This window comes from Palaemon carinicauda, chromosome 26, assembly GCF_036898095.1.
Source record: "Palaemon carinicauda isolate YSFRI2023 chromosome 26, ASM3689809v2, whole genome shotgun sequence".
NCBI lineage: Eukaryota > Metazoa > Arthropoda > Malacostraca > Decapoda > Palaemonidae > Palaemon > Palaemon carinicauda.
This window is the reverse complement of record NC_090750.1, coordinates 65001187-65016755: the sequence shown is the minus strand read 5'-3', so window position 1 is coordinate 65016755 and position 15569 is coordinate 65001187. Positions and strand designations below refer to the sequence as shown.

At 36.1% G+C, this 15569-nt stretch overlaps 1 protein-coding gene across 1 annotated transcript; it reads left to right on the top strand.

Moving 5' to 3' along the window:
* Nucleotides 1-1527: 1527 nt before the first annotated feature.
* LOC137620208 (tektin-4-like) lies at nucleotides 1528-12996 on the top strand. Its single transcript, XM_068350447.1, has 9 exons — nucleotides 1528-1757; nucleotides 5084-5245; nucleotides 5351-5540; nucleotides 5811-5927; nucleotides 6438-6626; nucleotides 8250-8378; nucleotides 9547-9666; nucleotides 11889-12043; nucleotides 12738-12996. Exons 1-9 carry the CDS (start codon nucleotides 1528-1530, stop codon nucleotides 12946-12948), a joined length of 1503 nt encoding a protein of 500 aa, XP_068206548.1. The 3' UTR covers nucleotides 12949-12996.
* Nucleotides 12997-15569: the final 2573 nt, after the last annotated feature.

Sequence of the window (15569 nt, the reverse complement as noted above, 5' to 3'; positions counted from 1 at the left end):
TTAGATTTGCAGATAAAATAGTTAATTTAGAAAAATCATTTGAGGAATTACAAAAGGTGATAGATTTGAATGGAGAAAGCAGGAATGTGGAACTGAAAATTAATATGAGTAGAACTAAGATAATGTTGAATGAAAATGCAGACACACAAAAACAACAAAAGAGAGTTATGAACGAACTTCAGGAGATTGTAAATGAATATAGTACTTAGGGCAGACGACAGTAAGTGTTTCCCCTGGACACGATACATACATACATATACCAAGGCACTTCCCCCAATTTTGGGGGGTAGCCGACATCAACAAATGAAACAAAACAAAAAAGGGGACCTCTACTCTCTACGCACCTCCAGCCTAACCAGGGACTCAACCGAGTTCAGCTGGTACTGCTAGGGTGCCACAGCCCACGATACCGAAATTAAAAGAAGGATAACAATGGGTTGGAGAGCTTTTTGGTAAACAAAATGAGATTATGAAATGTAAAATGCCGCTTTCTCTAAAAAGCAAATTATTTAATCAGATGACCCTACTAGTATTAACTTATGCAGTAGAAAGTTAGAGCCTTACTAAAGCCTTAGAACATGACCTAGTTGTAACGCAAATGATAATACTAAGCGACGGAAAAAGAGCAACATGAATACGAGAGCAAACTAAAGTAGAGGATATTCTAACATGTAGGAAAAAGTAATGGTCGTGGGCAGGACATATAATGAGAATGAGAGACCATAGATGGACAACAATAATAACAGTATGGGTCCCTAGAGATTGGAAAGGGGAAGGAAGAGAAGACACTGGAGCGACGAATTAAGAAAGTTTGAGGGTGTGGACTGGCATAGAAAAACCATAAACACACGTAAGTGGAAGAACATGTGTGAGGACTTTGTTCTGCTGGGGACTAATGTCTGATGATGATGATGATATACATATATATATATATATATATATATATATATATATATATATATATATATATATATATATATATATATATATATATATATACATATATATATATATATATATACACATATATATATATATAATCCCCCGTTGCTAGTCCACTGTAAGACAAAGGCTTTAGACATGTCCTTCCAAACCCATCTGTTTATGGCTTTTCTATGCTAGTATACAACTGTAAAATTTTCTTAGCTCGTCAACCAATTATCTTCTCTTCCTTTCCCTGGTTCTTTTGCAATATCTAGGGACCCATTGCGTTATTCGTAATGTCCATCTATTATCTGTCATTTGCATATGTCATATCTATGTCGATTTCTTTTTTTTTCATGTTTTTTTAGAATACCCTCCATTTTAGTTTACTGTCGTATCCATGTTGTTCTTTATATGTCTGTTAGTGTTATTCCAACCAAGAGACAGATAAATGGGTAGTCTTTCATTTCTTCATTACATTGCTTGATCATATTCATCTCTTCCTCATAAGACTGCTACCATAGTCTGAACCCTCAATAAAGGTAATATCTTGGATAATAACATTTCAGGCATGACAATAATCATAACTTTCCAGGTACAAGAATGATGGACAGAGATCCCGAAGTAGGTCTAGCACCTCACAGAAGGCTCTCTTTAGACCCTGGTTTGGGAACAGCATTGGCTATCAAAACTGTTGAGGAAGTAAGTGCCACTCTGCAGGACTCCAAGCGACCACCTCAAGAGCTTGCTGCACCTCGGCACGCTGTTACTTTTAAAGGACTGGTGGCAGAAGAAGAACATAAAGATGTGAAGAAAGGAACCCCTCCTTACATGTGAGTTTCATTCAATCTGTTGAGAAGATTTTTCAAGATAGTGCTTTTTTGTTTCATGGAGTGCTTGCAATTGGAATTGTTTTATGCATAAGTACTAAGTAATGGCAGTATAACTTACTTCTCTGATATGTTAATATACTTCCCATAGTTACAAAAGTTCATTTGGTTACCCACAAGACACCTATTGACTAGGGAACAGGTACATCCTGAGGAATATTGATTATCAGGCCTCCTTCTACTTTCGTTTCACCATCTCACTCAGCATATATGTTGAGTATAGCTCAGATACTTCATGACAGGAATTTGGTAGTGATTTTGACTTTTGGACTTATAGAGAGTTTCATTTTTACCATTTGAATATTTTGGTTGATACCCATCTAAAAGGTTTTGTTAAACTTCATAAAAAACGCCAACAAACTTGCACATTAACACCGTTAATGTCAGTCTTTAACATATTCAACCTGGTATTACATGAACATTAACACATTTTTGTTAATATATATGTTGAATTGATGATATAAAAAACTTCTATACTTATCTTGTATAGATATACTAAATCATTGTACTAATCAATAAAAAAATAGAATACATTATTACTAATATGTGCAAACCTGATTAATTTACCTTGCGTGGTTTCAGAAAAAAAAAATTATAAATACATATAGAAAAGAGAAGATATTAAGGAAAAGTGTTTACTAATTTATGGAATATATCAATGAAAGAAAGAGCAAGTTTAAGGATGTATTTGTGAGAAGAGAGTAGCTAGGAAATAATTCACTATTTGATTATAGCATAGGTTTAGGAAAATGGAAGCACAGGTTAGAGAAAGATGGATCAGAATACTGCTGTAAGGATATACAAGATAGCTGAGAATGGCGAAGAAGAAAAGAGGAAAACTTAGGAAAAAAAAGGATATAGGGGTCTAGGGTACAGATACAGGAGCATCTAAAGAGTTGTTGAAAATCTAAAATTGGGTCACATAATAACAGGAATCTTTCGTATGCTTAGGAAGGTGTGAAATAGGCGCAAAACAGTGAGTGATGGGAAGAGAAAATTAAAATTTTACAGAGAGAAAAACCATATTATTTGAAGAGCAATGGTATGATCAAAGGTGTTTATATACACGAATATAGGAGGATACATTAGGTATACAGGATGAATGAGACGGACTGATGTGCAAGCAAGCAGAAGGTTGTAACTTGGAGACAAGTCGAATGCAATTACTTTTTTTTTGGCGGGGGGCAGAGCATGAGTATATATACAACCCATTCCAGTCAAGAACGGCACAAAAATTCAAACACCCCCTGATGCTTGAAAATACAGGCATAAATAGCTTCTCAGTACGAGGGGAGAGCGATAACTACAATACACAAAAAACAGAAATATAGTTACAGTGTATGAGCGTGTGTGAGACACCTGCGATACATGACTCTCTCCCTAAAAATAAAAGACATACATGTGAAATAGGGCACCTTGCTCTTGAGAGGTGTTCTGTAAGCAGGTCATCTGGCAGGTAATATGCAGGTTTTAGGCAATAAATGGAGACTCAATCTTCTTTGCCAAGCATGTTGAGAAGGAATGCTTTGAATGTATGACAAATCACGAGGAAAGGGCCCGAGTAAGGGGCATTAACAGTGGCTTGCTAGTGTTGTTGCACAGGAAATCATGCATTGATGAGTGCAGATCTTTCGGTATGTGTTACTTAGCTGGGGGTTTGTAAGTCTGGCGGCTTGGAGTATATTTTCCCACAACATGAAGTAGGTGCTGGAGATTGTCGGAGGAGGTTCAAGACGGAAAAAATTTGGCAGGGACGACCAACAGGTTGCCATACACCATTTCAACTGCTGAGACATTCAGGGTGTCCTTAAGAGTGGCCCTTAGTCCAAGAAGGACCCAGGGAAGCTGGCCAAATCAGTTGGAGTCCTTGTAGCGGAACATCAAAGCTGCTTTGAGGGTACAGTAAAAATGTTCAACCATACCATTGGCAGCAGGGTTGTATACGGTTGTCTGATGAAGGGTGATACACGGAAGATTCATTAATGATGTCCAAAATTGAGAGGTGAAAGTGGTACCCCTGTCGGAAGTAATATGCTCATTGATACCAAATCTCACTGTCCATCTGAAGAGTAAGGCAGATGTACACGAGGCGGACGTTGCAGTTTCTATGGGAATGGTTTCATGCCAAAAAGTTGAGCGGTCGATGACAGTAAACAGGTAGTGATGTCCATGTGATGTGGGTAAGGGACCTACAACATCAACGTGAATATAGGAAAAGCACAGCTGATATTGAGGAAAGGTGCCCACTCCTGAATCCATGTGTCGATGTACTTTTGAAGCTTGGCATGAAGTACAGGCGAGGACCCAATCCTTAGAATTCTTAGAAATTCCATACCAAATGAACTTTGTCTTTAGTAGGTGTGCAGCAGAAGGGCACGAAGGATGAGAAAGGCCATGAATGAAATCAAACATTTGTCGGCACGTGGGAGAAGATATCCACAGTCTAGGTCTACCAGTACTGACATCACAGAGGAGGAAGGTGTTGGATTGTTGAGGGACGTCCTCCCAACGGAGGGATGTGCAGGATGTTCTACATGCTTGGTACTCTGGATATTTTTGTTGGGCTTCTGCCAAGGCATTGTAATTCAATCCCAGGTGAATGGCAGCCAATGGGCTGGACTGACGACTGAATGCATGCACCAGAGGCATGTGGTCCATGCGAATGACAAAGAGCATACCTTCCAAGAAGTGTCGAAATTGACGAACAGCCATGTGCACCGCCAGTGATTCGTGGTTATTAAGGAGTTTGTAAGAAACAGTACACAGCTGTGCTTAATATATTAGATTAAGTTTTTGAATTGGTAGAAGTTAGACATTTCACTGAAATTTGGGTTCTGCGGGGAAGCGGGTGTGAAACAAATTACTCGCTAATAAAGACATCCGTTGACCACTTTTACTCCTGTCTAATGATAAGGAATTATGATGATAAAGTATTATATTATTTCGAATTGATAACTACTTGATGGGTTTTCTTGGTATTTTACTTTTCTTAATTTTACAATACACTCTGATATTAGCAGAATATTTGTTTGATATTTTACTTAATCTGAATTACTGTATTCGTAATCAATAGTTTATATAACGTTTCATATCTTATCATTCATCTTTATATTTGAATGATATAAGGAGGATTTTCCAATTAAATTATATTTTGTAATTTTAATAAAAATATAATCCCATCTCAATATTTTTTCCATCTAATTTTGAAGATAAGCCATTTCAAGTTCATAGATTTTCTTTTGTATATGAATCTAACAACATTATTTCAGCGGTGTCGATGTGACAGGTCATCGGGAAAGGCTAGTGAGAGCTCCATCGCCCTTGCAACTGGTAGACGAAGCGAGGGCTGGCAATTTCACACCCATGCAATGGTCAAACCATCATGTAGATAGACATCGCCACGCACATCGGCTATTACAGGACTCTGACGCGTAAGGTTCTGGTATTTCATTTCTTCTCAGAAGTTGACAGTGTAAAAGGATAGATTTTTCAATGTGTGTAGATGAGGCTAGTGACCAATGCCACTCTTATTCCAGACTAAGAACGAAGTGCCGACAGACAGAGGACTACACGGACGAACGTACACACAACGCTCAAGATTCCGTGACAGATGGACTGGATAATCGCATTTCTTCTACGATTGAAGTCCGCGAACACCTTCACCATGCTATCAGGAATACCATTGATGAACTTGCTTTGCAAGACACCATGAAAACTAGGTTGCAGGTCCTGCTGCCTTTTTCCGTATATTTATCTTCCTGCGAACATGTTTTCTTTGACCAAATCCATTTTGATTTGCCAAATTTAACATGGTAATGTTTTTTCTTGAAACTTCAAGAAGAATTAGAATTCAAATGGCTTCTCCATTGCAATGTTGATGCGATTATCTTGTACTTCGAGAGAGAGAGAGAGAGAGAGAGAGAGAGAGAGAGAGAGAGAGAGAGAGAGAGAGAGAGAGAGAGAGAGAGAGACTGATAAGGCACATTATCATTACAGGTTGCACTTTTTACGCTTGAGTTGCCGGAGAGGAACAATGAAGAATGCATTCACATCAGAAGGTTCAGACTTGGGGTTGACCGCACCTATGATCCCGTCACTTACGCCCTCAATAAGGTATTTTACCTGTGTTAAACCATAAAGAGAATTTGGCTGCCATGGGAAATCTGATTGAGAAATATTAGCAGACAAGGTAGAGATAATAACTTCTTTAATCTAAAGGAAATGACACAAGAAGAGTGTATCTATGGGTAGTTCATTGTGATCAAATGATTACGATGATGGACAAATACCTGTGATAATTGATGACTAATTTATGTTTGATGAAAAGGTTTAGTAATATACTGATGAGATAGCACGTACCATGCATACATTCATATTTGGTTACACATAAACAGTGAGTAATGTTTTTAAGAATTTTGTAGCTTGCAACAATTGTTTCCGAGCCAGTAGTACTAAAGCTTTTGATATGCTTTTTGTAAAGTTATCTGTACTTAATGAAGATTCAAAAAAGAATCATTCTGAAATACAGTAGTGTCATGTCATCTACACACAATGCTGGTAGATTGAAATGAATTAAACTGTTTCTTGTATGTATTTTATTATATTTATTACTCATTCTTAAAGGAAAACGAGACACTGCACACTGGTCGTTCACTTCTGACTCAAACACTCAACGACACCGAAGCGCAAATTGCACGACTGCTAGAAGTGAAGAGACTCCTGGAACATGACTGGTCCGATAAACAAGAAGCCTTTCAGCTGGATCACTCGGCTGCCAAACTTGTCATTGAATCTGTCAAAGCCCAATACAAAGTGAGAAACATTTTATGTATATATATAGCCCTACACCATAGAATTCAGGCTGGAGGATTAGATTCAGTATATTCTCTTATATCTTCCAAACATTTTTTTTACTCTCCTGATTGTAAAAGTCTTTAATACTAGATTTGGAGCTGTTATAGAAACATCATCATTTGAAGACTGGCAAAAGCATATAGCGGAATTTTTTAGGAAGGCGATGTGCCCAGCTCAAAATCTTTAACATGTTTTGGCCACAAGCATCGTGATTGGCTGCAACCTTCCCACAGCTAATTCATGTAATAATAATAATAATAACAATAATAATAATAATATTAATAATGATAATAATAATAATTATAATAAAATAAGATTATAGGTAGTTTTGATACCTTAAATACTGACCCATGCGGCTGGCGTACACAGCACACCCGTGTAGCCTACCGCATGTCAGAAAGGAGGAGCAATGACAGCTTTCTCTGGCAGTAAATAGAAAGCCTTTCTAAGCATAAGTCTTGCACCGTATATTCCTAATGTTTGAATATTAGATAGAGTTCGCCATAGACAAATAAGGTTTAAGAAAAAGCATTCCTAGACATGTAAAGATTTTAAATTTGATCTCAGAAGAGTTGTGCAGTAGCAGGAGTAGAAACCTTAGAAGAAGCAACAGCAGCCAGCAGTAGAAGTAAAGCCTCAGCAGAAGCAAAAGAAGCATCTTCAGCAGCAGAGTAGTGGTATCAGCAATAGCACCAGGCAGTAGCATCAGCAATAGCACCAGGCAGCGGCATCAGCAGCAATAGAATCCTCAGCAGAAACAAACGCAGCATCATTAGAAGCAGAGAGCAGTAGCATCAGCAACAGTAGCAATCACTAGAAGCCTCAGTAGAAGCAAAAGCAGCATCATCAGCAGGAGAGAGCAGTAGCATTAGCTGCAGAGGAAAGCAATAGCACCAGCAACAACAGCAAGCAGTAGTATTAGAAGCCTAAGCAGAGGCAAAAGCATCATCCATAGAAACTGAAAGCAGTAGGTGCTGGTACTGCTGCTACTGTTAAGGGCTGGTGCTGCTTGCTATTGCTGCTGCTGCTATTGCTAGGTGCTGGTGCTGCTTGCTTCCTACTGATGCTGATGTTTCTGTTGTTACTTGGTGCTGGTGCTGCTGGTTATCAATGCTCTTTCTGCTGTTGCCTTTGGGTGCAGCTACTGCTACTGCTGTTGTTTGTTGCCGCTAAAGCTGTGTACTACTGCTGTTGCTGCCGGCTGCAGTTGCTACTGCGGCCTTTGTTGTTGCTGATGTTGTTGCTACTGCTGCTGCGGTGTTGTCAATACTGTTTGTGCATAGGCAGAAAGCATATGCAGTTCTTATGGTGTTGCCAATACTTTTTGTGCATGAGATAATGATTATTTACGAGTGAAGCGAGCCACACTGGAGCAGACCATTTGAGTGGCAGCCAGGCAGTGTTAAAGATTTTGTGCTGCACCCCATCGCAGCAATTTTTTTTTAGTATTTATTCTTGGTAAGCACTACTGTACTAATATTCCTATCTTCGTAATTTGATGTTTTTTTTTTACCTATACCACCATAGACAAAAACAGTCAAATTAACGAATTATAATCGTTCTATTAATTGCATTTTCCAGCCAGTGTCAGCAGCCCTGCACGAAGGGTCCACCGTACCCGATTCATGGAACCAAAGAAGCAAACTACACCAGGAAGTTTGTAGAAGAGAGATCATTTCTGGTACCCAGTTAAGAGGAGCTGCCGATCAGGTTAAACATTTTTTTTTCTATTTACCTTTGGTGATATATACAGACGCTATTGAATATTGAATATTTGGTTGCAAAATGTTTCTAACCTATCTGTTGGACATAAATGGATGAGTTAGTCTTTACAGATATCAAACTTTGATATCAAAGTTGTAAAAATAAAAAAAAATAAAATAAATAAAAAATACTTCTATGCCTATAATTCTAATATCGATTTTCATGTATGTGTTCTAAGTCTGACTTAAGAGTTTTTACAATATTTGAAAACAATGATTTAAGCTTTTTGATCATCATTTATGTGGAATTTGTGTTTCCCTGCGTAGTTTTTCGGTTTTGTTAAATATATTGATCTTATGTTATCTATGCATTTAAACCCTTGACAATAATTTTTACCCATTTTTTTTTTTTATTATCAGACAACAAACGAATTTCACATGACAGTATTTTGAGTATTTCAACTATCCGATCGCATACTTATATATAAATGTTTTTGTCATGAAATGTCAGATCCTATCATCAACCTAGCAATATAATTAACAAATCACTGTCCATAAATTCATTGAATAAACCAAAAAATGAAAAAAATTACAAGGTCTCCCTGTTACCTTATTGTGGAAGTAACTATAAAAAATCAAAGAATGTTAAAAGGAAAATGATTAGCCTACAATATTCTTCATATGTCCATTTAAATATTTTAGTGTAACTAAACTTATACATTCAAGCATAAACTCAAAACCTTTCTTTCTATGTATGCATATCATGATATTCTAAATGATTTCATTCTGATATATTCAAGTGAATGTTTGTTTTAAATATTATGTAGGCTATCTTTAATCTCAAACCAAACATCTTATTGCCACGACTTCTACTACCTTCTCTGCATCTATGTATCTAACTACCTATAAGTGATTATATAAGTTTGTACTTTTCTCCCAAACTTACATATTTAAGCATAAACTCAAAACCTTTCTTTCTATGTATGCATATTCTGATATTCTAAATGATTTCTTTCTGATATATTCAAGTGAATGTTTGTTTTAAATATTATGAAGGCTATCTTTAATTCCAAACTAAATTTCTTACTGCCACGACTTCTACTACCTTCTCTGCATCTATGTATCTAACTACCTATGCAAGATTATATAATTTTGTACTTTTCTCCATATAACAGGCCCTCCGAGAGGTAGCCAGAGACGTGGAGGCTACAGGAGAGGCCACTGACGTGGCTCTGAATACAAGAATCATGGAATTAGAAGATGCAAAAGCGAAGCTGATCATTAAAGATTCCATGGTAATGGAAGAAATGAAACCATGGTGACAAATTACTATTTCATGTTGAATACCATTAACATTGACTGTTACCATGAATACCATTAATATTGCCCGTTATGATGCATACCATTAATATTGCCTATTAACATGAACATTTCTCTTACCATTATTATTAACACTTTGCCTATTGCCTTTTATATAATTAACATTGAATATCACTAAGCAAATATATACATACATATATATATATATATATATATATATATATATATATATATATATATATATATATATATATATATAGTCCCTCCTTGGGCCCCCAAAAAAAGTTTGTTTAAGAGTTTTAACTGAAGAAATTATTCTATATTTTTTTTCTGAAGAAATTAAATGTAGAGTCATCCCCGCCCCCCGAAACAAAATCATGTTTTTCTCAAATTCATTCCTAGTAAGAGACAGTAAAAGACTATGGAATCATTTCCATTAAAGGAGTTACTTGCTCACTCTCTGCGGAACAAATGTATTTCTTGACAGTTCCATAAAAATATTTAGAGAAGATAAAATAGTCCAAGCATTTTCTTTCACATAATCATCATCATCATCATCATCATCATCTCTTCTTACGCCTATTGACGCAAAGGGCCTTGCGTAGATTTCAGCAGTCGTCTCTATCTTGAGCTTTTACATCAATACTTCTCCTTTCAGCATCTCTTATTTCACGCATAATAGTCCTCAGCCATGTAGGCCTGGAGTTCCAATTCTTCTAGTGACTTGTAGAGCACATTTAAACGTTTGGTGAACTAATCTCTCTTGGGGAGTGCGAAGAGCATGCCCAAACCCTCTCCTTCTACTCCTCAACATGATCTTATCCACACATGGAACTCGAGTAATCTCACTTATAGTTTCATTTCTAATCCTGTCCTGCCATTTAAATCCTAATATTCTTCTGAGGGTTTTGTTCTAAAATCTACAAAACTTAGCCTGATTTCCATATGTAATTTCAGGCGATTTGATTTCCAAATTTTACTTAACTTAGCCATTGTCTGATATGCTCTTTCAATCTTTCATTAAACTTCAATTCTAAAGACCCTGTATTAGAGATCATAGTTCCTAATTCTTAAATGATTTTACCTCATTAATACTTTCTCCTTCCATTGATTTTTCGTATTCCATTGCATATTCCAATCTTATCATCTGTGTCTTTCTTCTATTTATCTTGAGCCCAACCTCCTGCGATATTTCATATATTCTGGTAAGCAAGGAGTGCAAATCCTGTGGAGTTCTGCTATTAAGGACAGCGTCATCACCATACTCTAGGTCAGATATTTTTCGATTTCCAATACTTCACCATTCCAACTGTTCTACGCATTACAAAATCTATGAGAAAGATAAACAACATAGGTGACAACACATTCCTTTGGAATACTCTGCTGTTCACTGGAAATTCATTTGATAGGACTCCACTAACAGTAACGTTGCACTTCTTATGCTCATGGACAGACTTAATCAAATTTATTTATTTAAGAGGAACTCCATAATTTTGTAGGACTCTCCACAAAATTGTCCGATGCACACTATTAAAGGCTTTTTTCATAGTCCACAAATGCCATCAAAAGTAAATTTCTATATTCTACATATCACTGTACAAAACGTCTTAAAATGACAATTTGGTCAGTACAACTTCTACTTTGTCTAAATCCTGCTTGTTCGTCTCTAAACTTTTCATTATTCTTCCTCTCTATTCTCTTTAAAATAAGCATTTTATACATTTTCCTGACAACTGATGTAAGTATGATGCCTCTGTAATTATTGCAACCAGTCAGATCTTTTTTGCCATTTTCACCAACACTCCTAGCTCCCATTCATCAGGGTTTGTCTCTTCACGAAAATTCTACAAAATAATCTTGTATGTATTCCGAGGGTCAGTTCATTTTCTACCGATATTATTTCAGCAGTTATTCCATCGTATCCAGGGGCTTTCCATCTCACGAGTTTTTTCTTTCACTTAATAACATAATTTTTAATCCTTTTGCCTAAAGGAGCTATTTTTTCGTACAATTATAGATACAGGAGAACTAATTGAGAAAATTAATCAGCTATTCATTTTTTCATAGAGAGAATATTCCTCCATTTCTTATCCGTAAGAATACTCTAATTGATAAATGGAATTACGTATTCATTCATGTTCTGAAAAGAAATTTGTAATTATTTAATTTGAGGAAAAACGTTACTTGATCATTTCAGCTCAGGAAAGAGATTGCAGAAGAGGAGACGAGCATTGCTTCATTACGACAAGCATTGCAAGATAAGGAATCCCCATTGCAAGTTGCACAGAGTAGGCACTGGACTCGTTCTTTCAGACCAGGGGCCGACAGGTGTTTGGATCACCCTCATTACAGGTGAGTGTATCATTATTATACTTTACTTCAGTAAATATGAGAAAAAAAAATATTTTTTCAATGAAAGATTTCAAGGTCAAGGAAATTAATACTCTGTGGATAATGTGGGAGGTTGGGCTGTGGCACCCTAGCAGTACCAGCTGAACTCGGTTGAGTCACTTGTTAGGCTGGAGGAACGTAGAGAGTAGAGGTCCTCTTTTTTGTTTTGTTTCTTTTGTTGATGTCGGGTACCCCCCAAAATTGGGGGAAGTGCCTTGGTATATGTATGTATGTAGCTATTAGACGATGAAAAAATGTATAAAGGCTTGCATTTCATTTGGTTCAGACGGAATGGCAAATCTATTCACAGAAAAAAAAAGTCTAAATGTCTAAATAGATAAATTGGGCATATGGTCTAATCTGCATCCTTAATGTTCTACCGTTAATTGCCAATACACGTGGCCAAACCTATCATACGAGAGTTAAGCATTTAGCTCAGTTGCAAGATATAATAAAAAATAATGCTAATTATCTGATAAAAGACAGTAATGTAAAGACATGGCAGTACTTTACTTGCCCAAAACTAGCAAAATTTGACCTGCCAAACTACTGACGTGTTTAGACTAGTTTATACGAAATGAACTACTATAGCTCAGCTTAGCAAAGATTTTTAACCAAAGGACTAGAGCAACTGAATGATTATTGGTCGTTGCAGGTTGAAGGATGAACTCGATGAGCTTCCTAGGAATATAGAGACCTTGCGAGATCGCTTGAAAAACAGCGAGGACACCCTCGAAGAACTCCATCGTCTTCACGAGGATTTCTCCAAGGATATCCTAAACCGAGAGCATACAATAAGTCTGGAGAGGCGATGCGTCACTGTTAGGAGCCTGAAACCAACTCAGGAGAAACTACAAGGACTCTGAAGATATTTAGAGGAGTGTGCGATGGATGGGTGTCTGTAAAAGTGTGTGAAGGGGATTCTAGAATTGCAGTAAGGCTAAGAAAGAATATTTTCAGCTCAAAGCTAAATGTAGCCTACTTGAAAAAAGCCTTATGTCAGTCAACCTTTTGCAGTTTTCATTAGAAAGAAGCAGTACTGAAATCATTGACACTGAAATCCCTGATCTTGTACCAAAATTAAAGTGATATTTTAAAGAAAAAAGTAAACTGCTCGAATGAGTATTTTCCTTTAGAACATCTGTAATAAGTAAAATTAATAAAAATTTATTACAATGATAGCTAACAAGTAAAATTATTGTTTTTATTCATTACAAACTACATGTTTATCTATATATCTTTAGACATATCATATTATATATACAGTATATATATATATATATATATATATATATATATATATATATATATATATATATATATATATATATATATATATATATATATATGTATATATATATGATAGTCTCGTGGTCTGGGAACCAAAATATAATATTATGTATATTACAGCTAGCAAGCTACACAACCTCTCGAGTTCCAAACTCACCTGTTTGTTTTTACATCAAATCTGTAACAATTGAAAAATATTAATACCCAAGCTCTGAAGTGCTTACATAACTCCCAGACAGCAATATACAAAAACACTGAACATCCAAATGTCTCTTAAGCACACTCAAAACAAAACTGGGTAATTATTACTACGATCTATTCAAACAACTTCTTACTTCGATTATTTAACTGGAATACGAGTGAGCACTGAAATAAACACTGATGATTGAAATAATACACTCTTTACAAAAATGAATATATTCTATATGAATTACAACACTTTGAAAGATTTTACATAAAAAAAAACCAAATAAATCGCTCGAAATGTTAAGTCTGAACAAAACTTAGATAAAGAAAAAAGAATTGTTACACTCTGAGAATTATATACTCAATTAACTTGAAATATTATACCAGAATAAAACCTTAGACCATGACAAAAAAAAAATAATTACACTCTAATGCTTAAACTCTTAAAGAACTTATATAAAGTAACTGATAAACTTACTAACTTCATGTATTTTCGTAAATCTCACTGGGCCAGTTACAAGAATTTACACAATGCCTTTGACTTCTTTGTATCACTTCACCATATTATACACAATATATGTCGTAATTAAACTTAATCACTTTGGAGAAGACACACTATAGGCACTTGGAGAGAGAGAGGAGATTAACTTTGGCTCTTTCACAGGACGGCTGTTTCTCTTCTGCTGCTATGCAGCCCTGGGGCGCCTATATATGAATTAGCTACTTCCAGAATATTCTAATAGATTATTCTCGTGGCTTGGGACCCGACTTCAGCGACACCAGAGTTATCAACTATCACGTATCAGACAGGAGACTCAACTTCACGCACGGCAACTCTCTCTCATCTAACTTTACCCACCTTTGTCCTCGGAAATAAAAAAAAAGTTAAAAATCTAACACTGGGGTTTTCGAGAACCTTCCAAAACAAGTAGCAAATATAAGAATTACGTATTTTCTCACAAAAATGACACAATACCTCATAAAAATATGAAAAGAAATTTACATAAGACCTTGTTCATAACTCGTATGGATCACATAATACTCTCAAACAGTTTACGTAAGACTTTGTAACAATATACGTGCCACAGTCGCACTCTATGTGGCGCCTAGACTATTAATGCGACTACTGTTCGAAAGCATTCTAAGACGCTTGAGCCTTCAGCTCCGACTTGTGACTGAAGTGTAAACATAATGCAAGTACTTGGATACAAAATACATAAATCACAAATGAGCTGCACTCTAAACGATTCTCATCTTTTGCCACACATTGGGTAGAAACACATCCTATCCTTGTGGGTTTAACTTATGCAGAATTTAATACATTATGGCATCCACTACAACACTTATAATCAATATTGAAACATGTTCTATCAGTGCAATATGTTACACATTACTTTCAATACTTGTAGCGCTTGTGGTATTAGACTACAGTACAAATTACACATAATAGTCAACAAGTAGTTATGCAACTACTCATGAATAACTTTAAATGATAGTAAAAAAAAGAAAGAAAAAAAAATCATGGACAACGGGTCCTGAAATTCAGGAGGATTTTGGACTACCGGAATGAAGTAATCCCAACGATGACTGGAAGGTAACCTTTACTTTCAGAATCCAAGAGGATGAGTGTTTTCATTATCAAACACAACATAACTGTCAACATCAATCTCATTGCCAGCATGATTATTATAAACACTGTCTTATTATTATAATATCAATCATATATGCTGCTCCTCCAGAATAATATTGTTATGGACAGTCGGTCTCCAAAGTAGGCCTATACACCCTTGCTGAAGAGAGGAAAATGGATCTCACCAGGCTGTATGTATCAAGATGACATTGACTTGCCTCCCCAAGAGACTTGCGAAATACTAACTTGGGAGAGTTACAGGGAGTGGAAAGGTTTTTTTCATCTCACAAGACAGCAGCAAACCTGGGAGGCTTTCCATTCATGACGCCGTATATATCAAAGAAGAAATCATCAACCAATCTGTAGCGTGAAATGAAAAAC

Coding starts and splice junctions, on each gene's coding strand:
- LOC137620208 (XM_068350447.1), top strand. CDS start 1,528: ATGATGGACAGAGATCCCGAAGTAGGTCTAGCACCTCACAGAAGGCTC. Junction 1,758..5,083: donor AAAGGAACCCCTCCTTACAT/GTGAGTTTCATT, acceptor ACATTATTTCAG/CGGTGTCGATGTGACAGGTC. Junction 6,627..8,249: donor CTGTCAAAGCCCAATACAAA/GTGAGAAACATT, acceptor TGCATTTTCCAG/CCAGTGTCAGCAGCCCTGCA.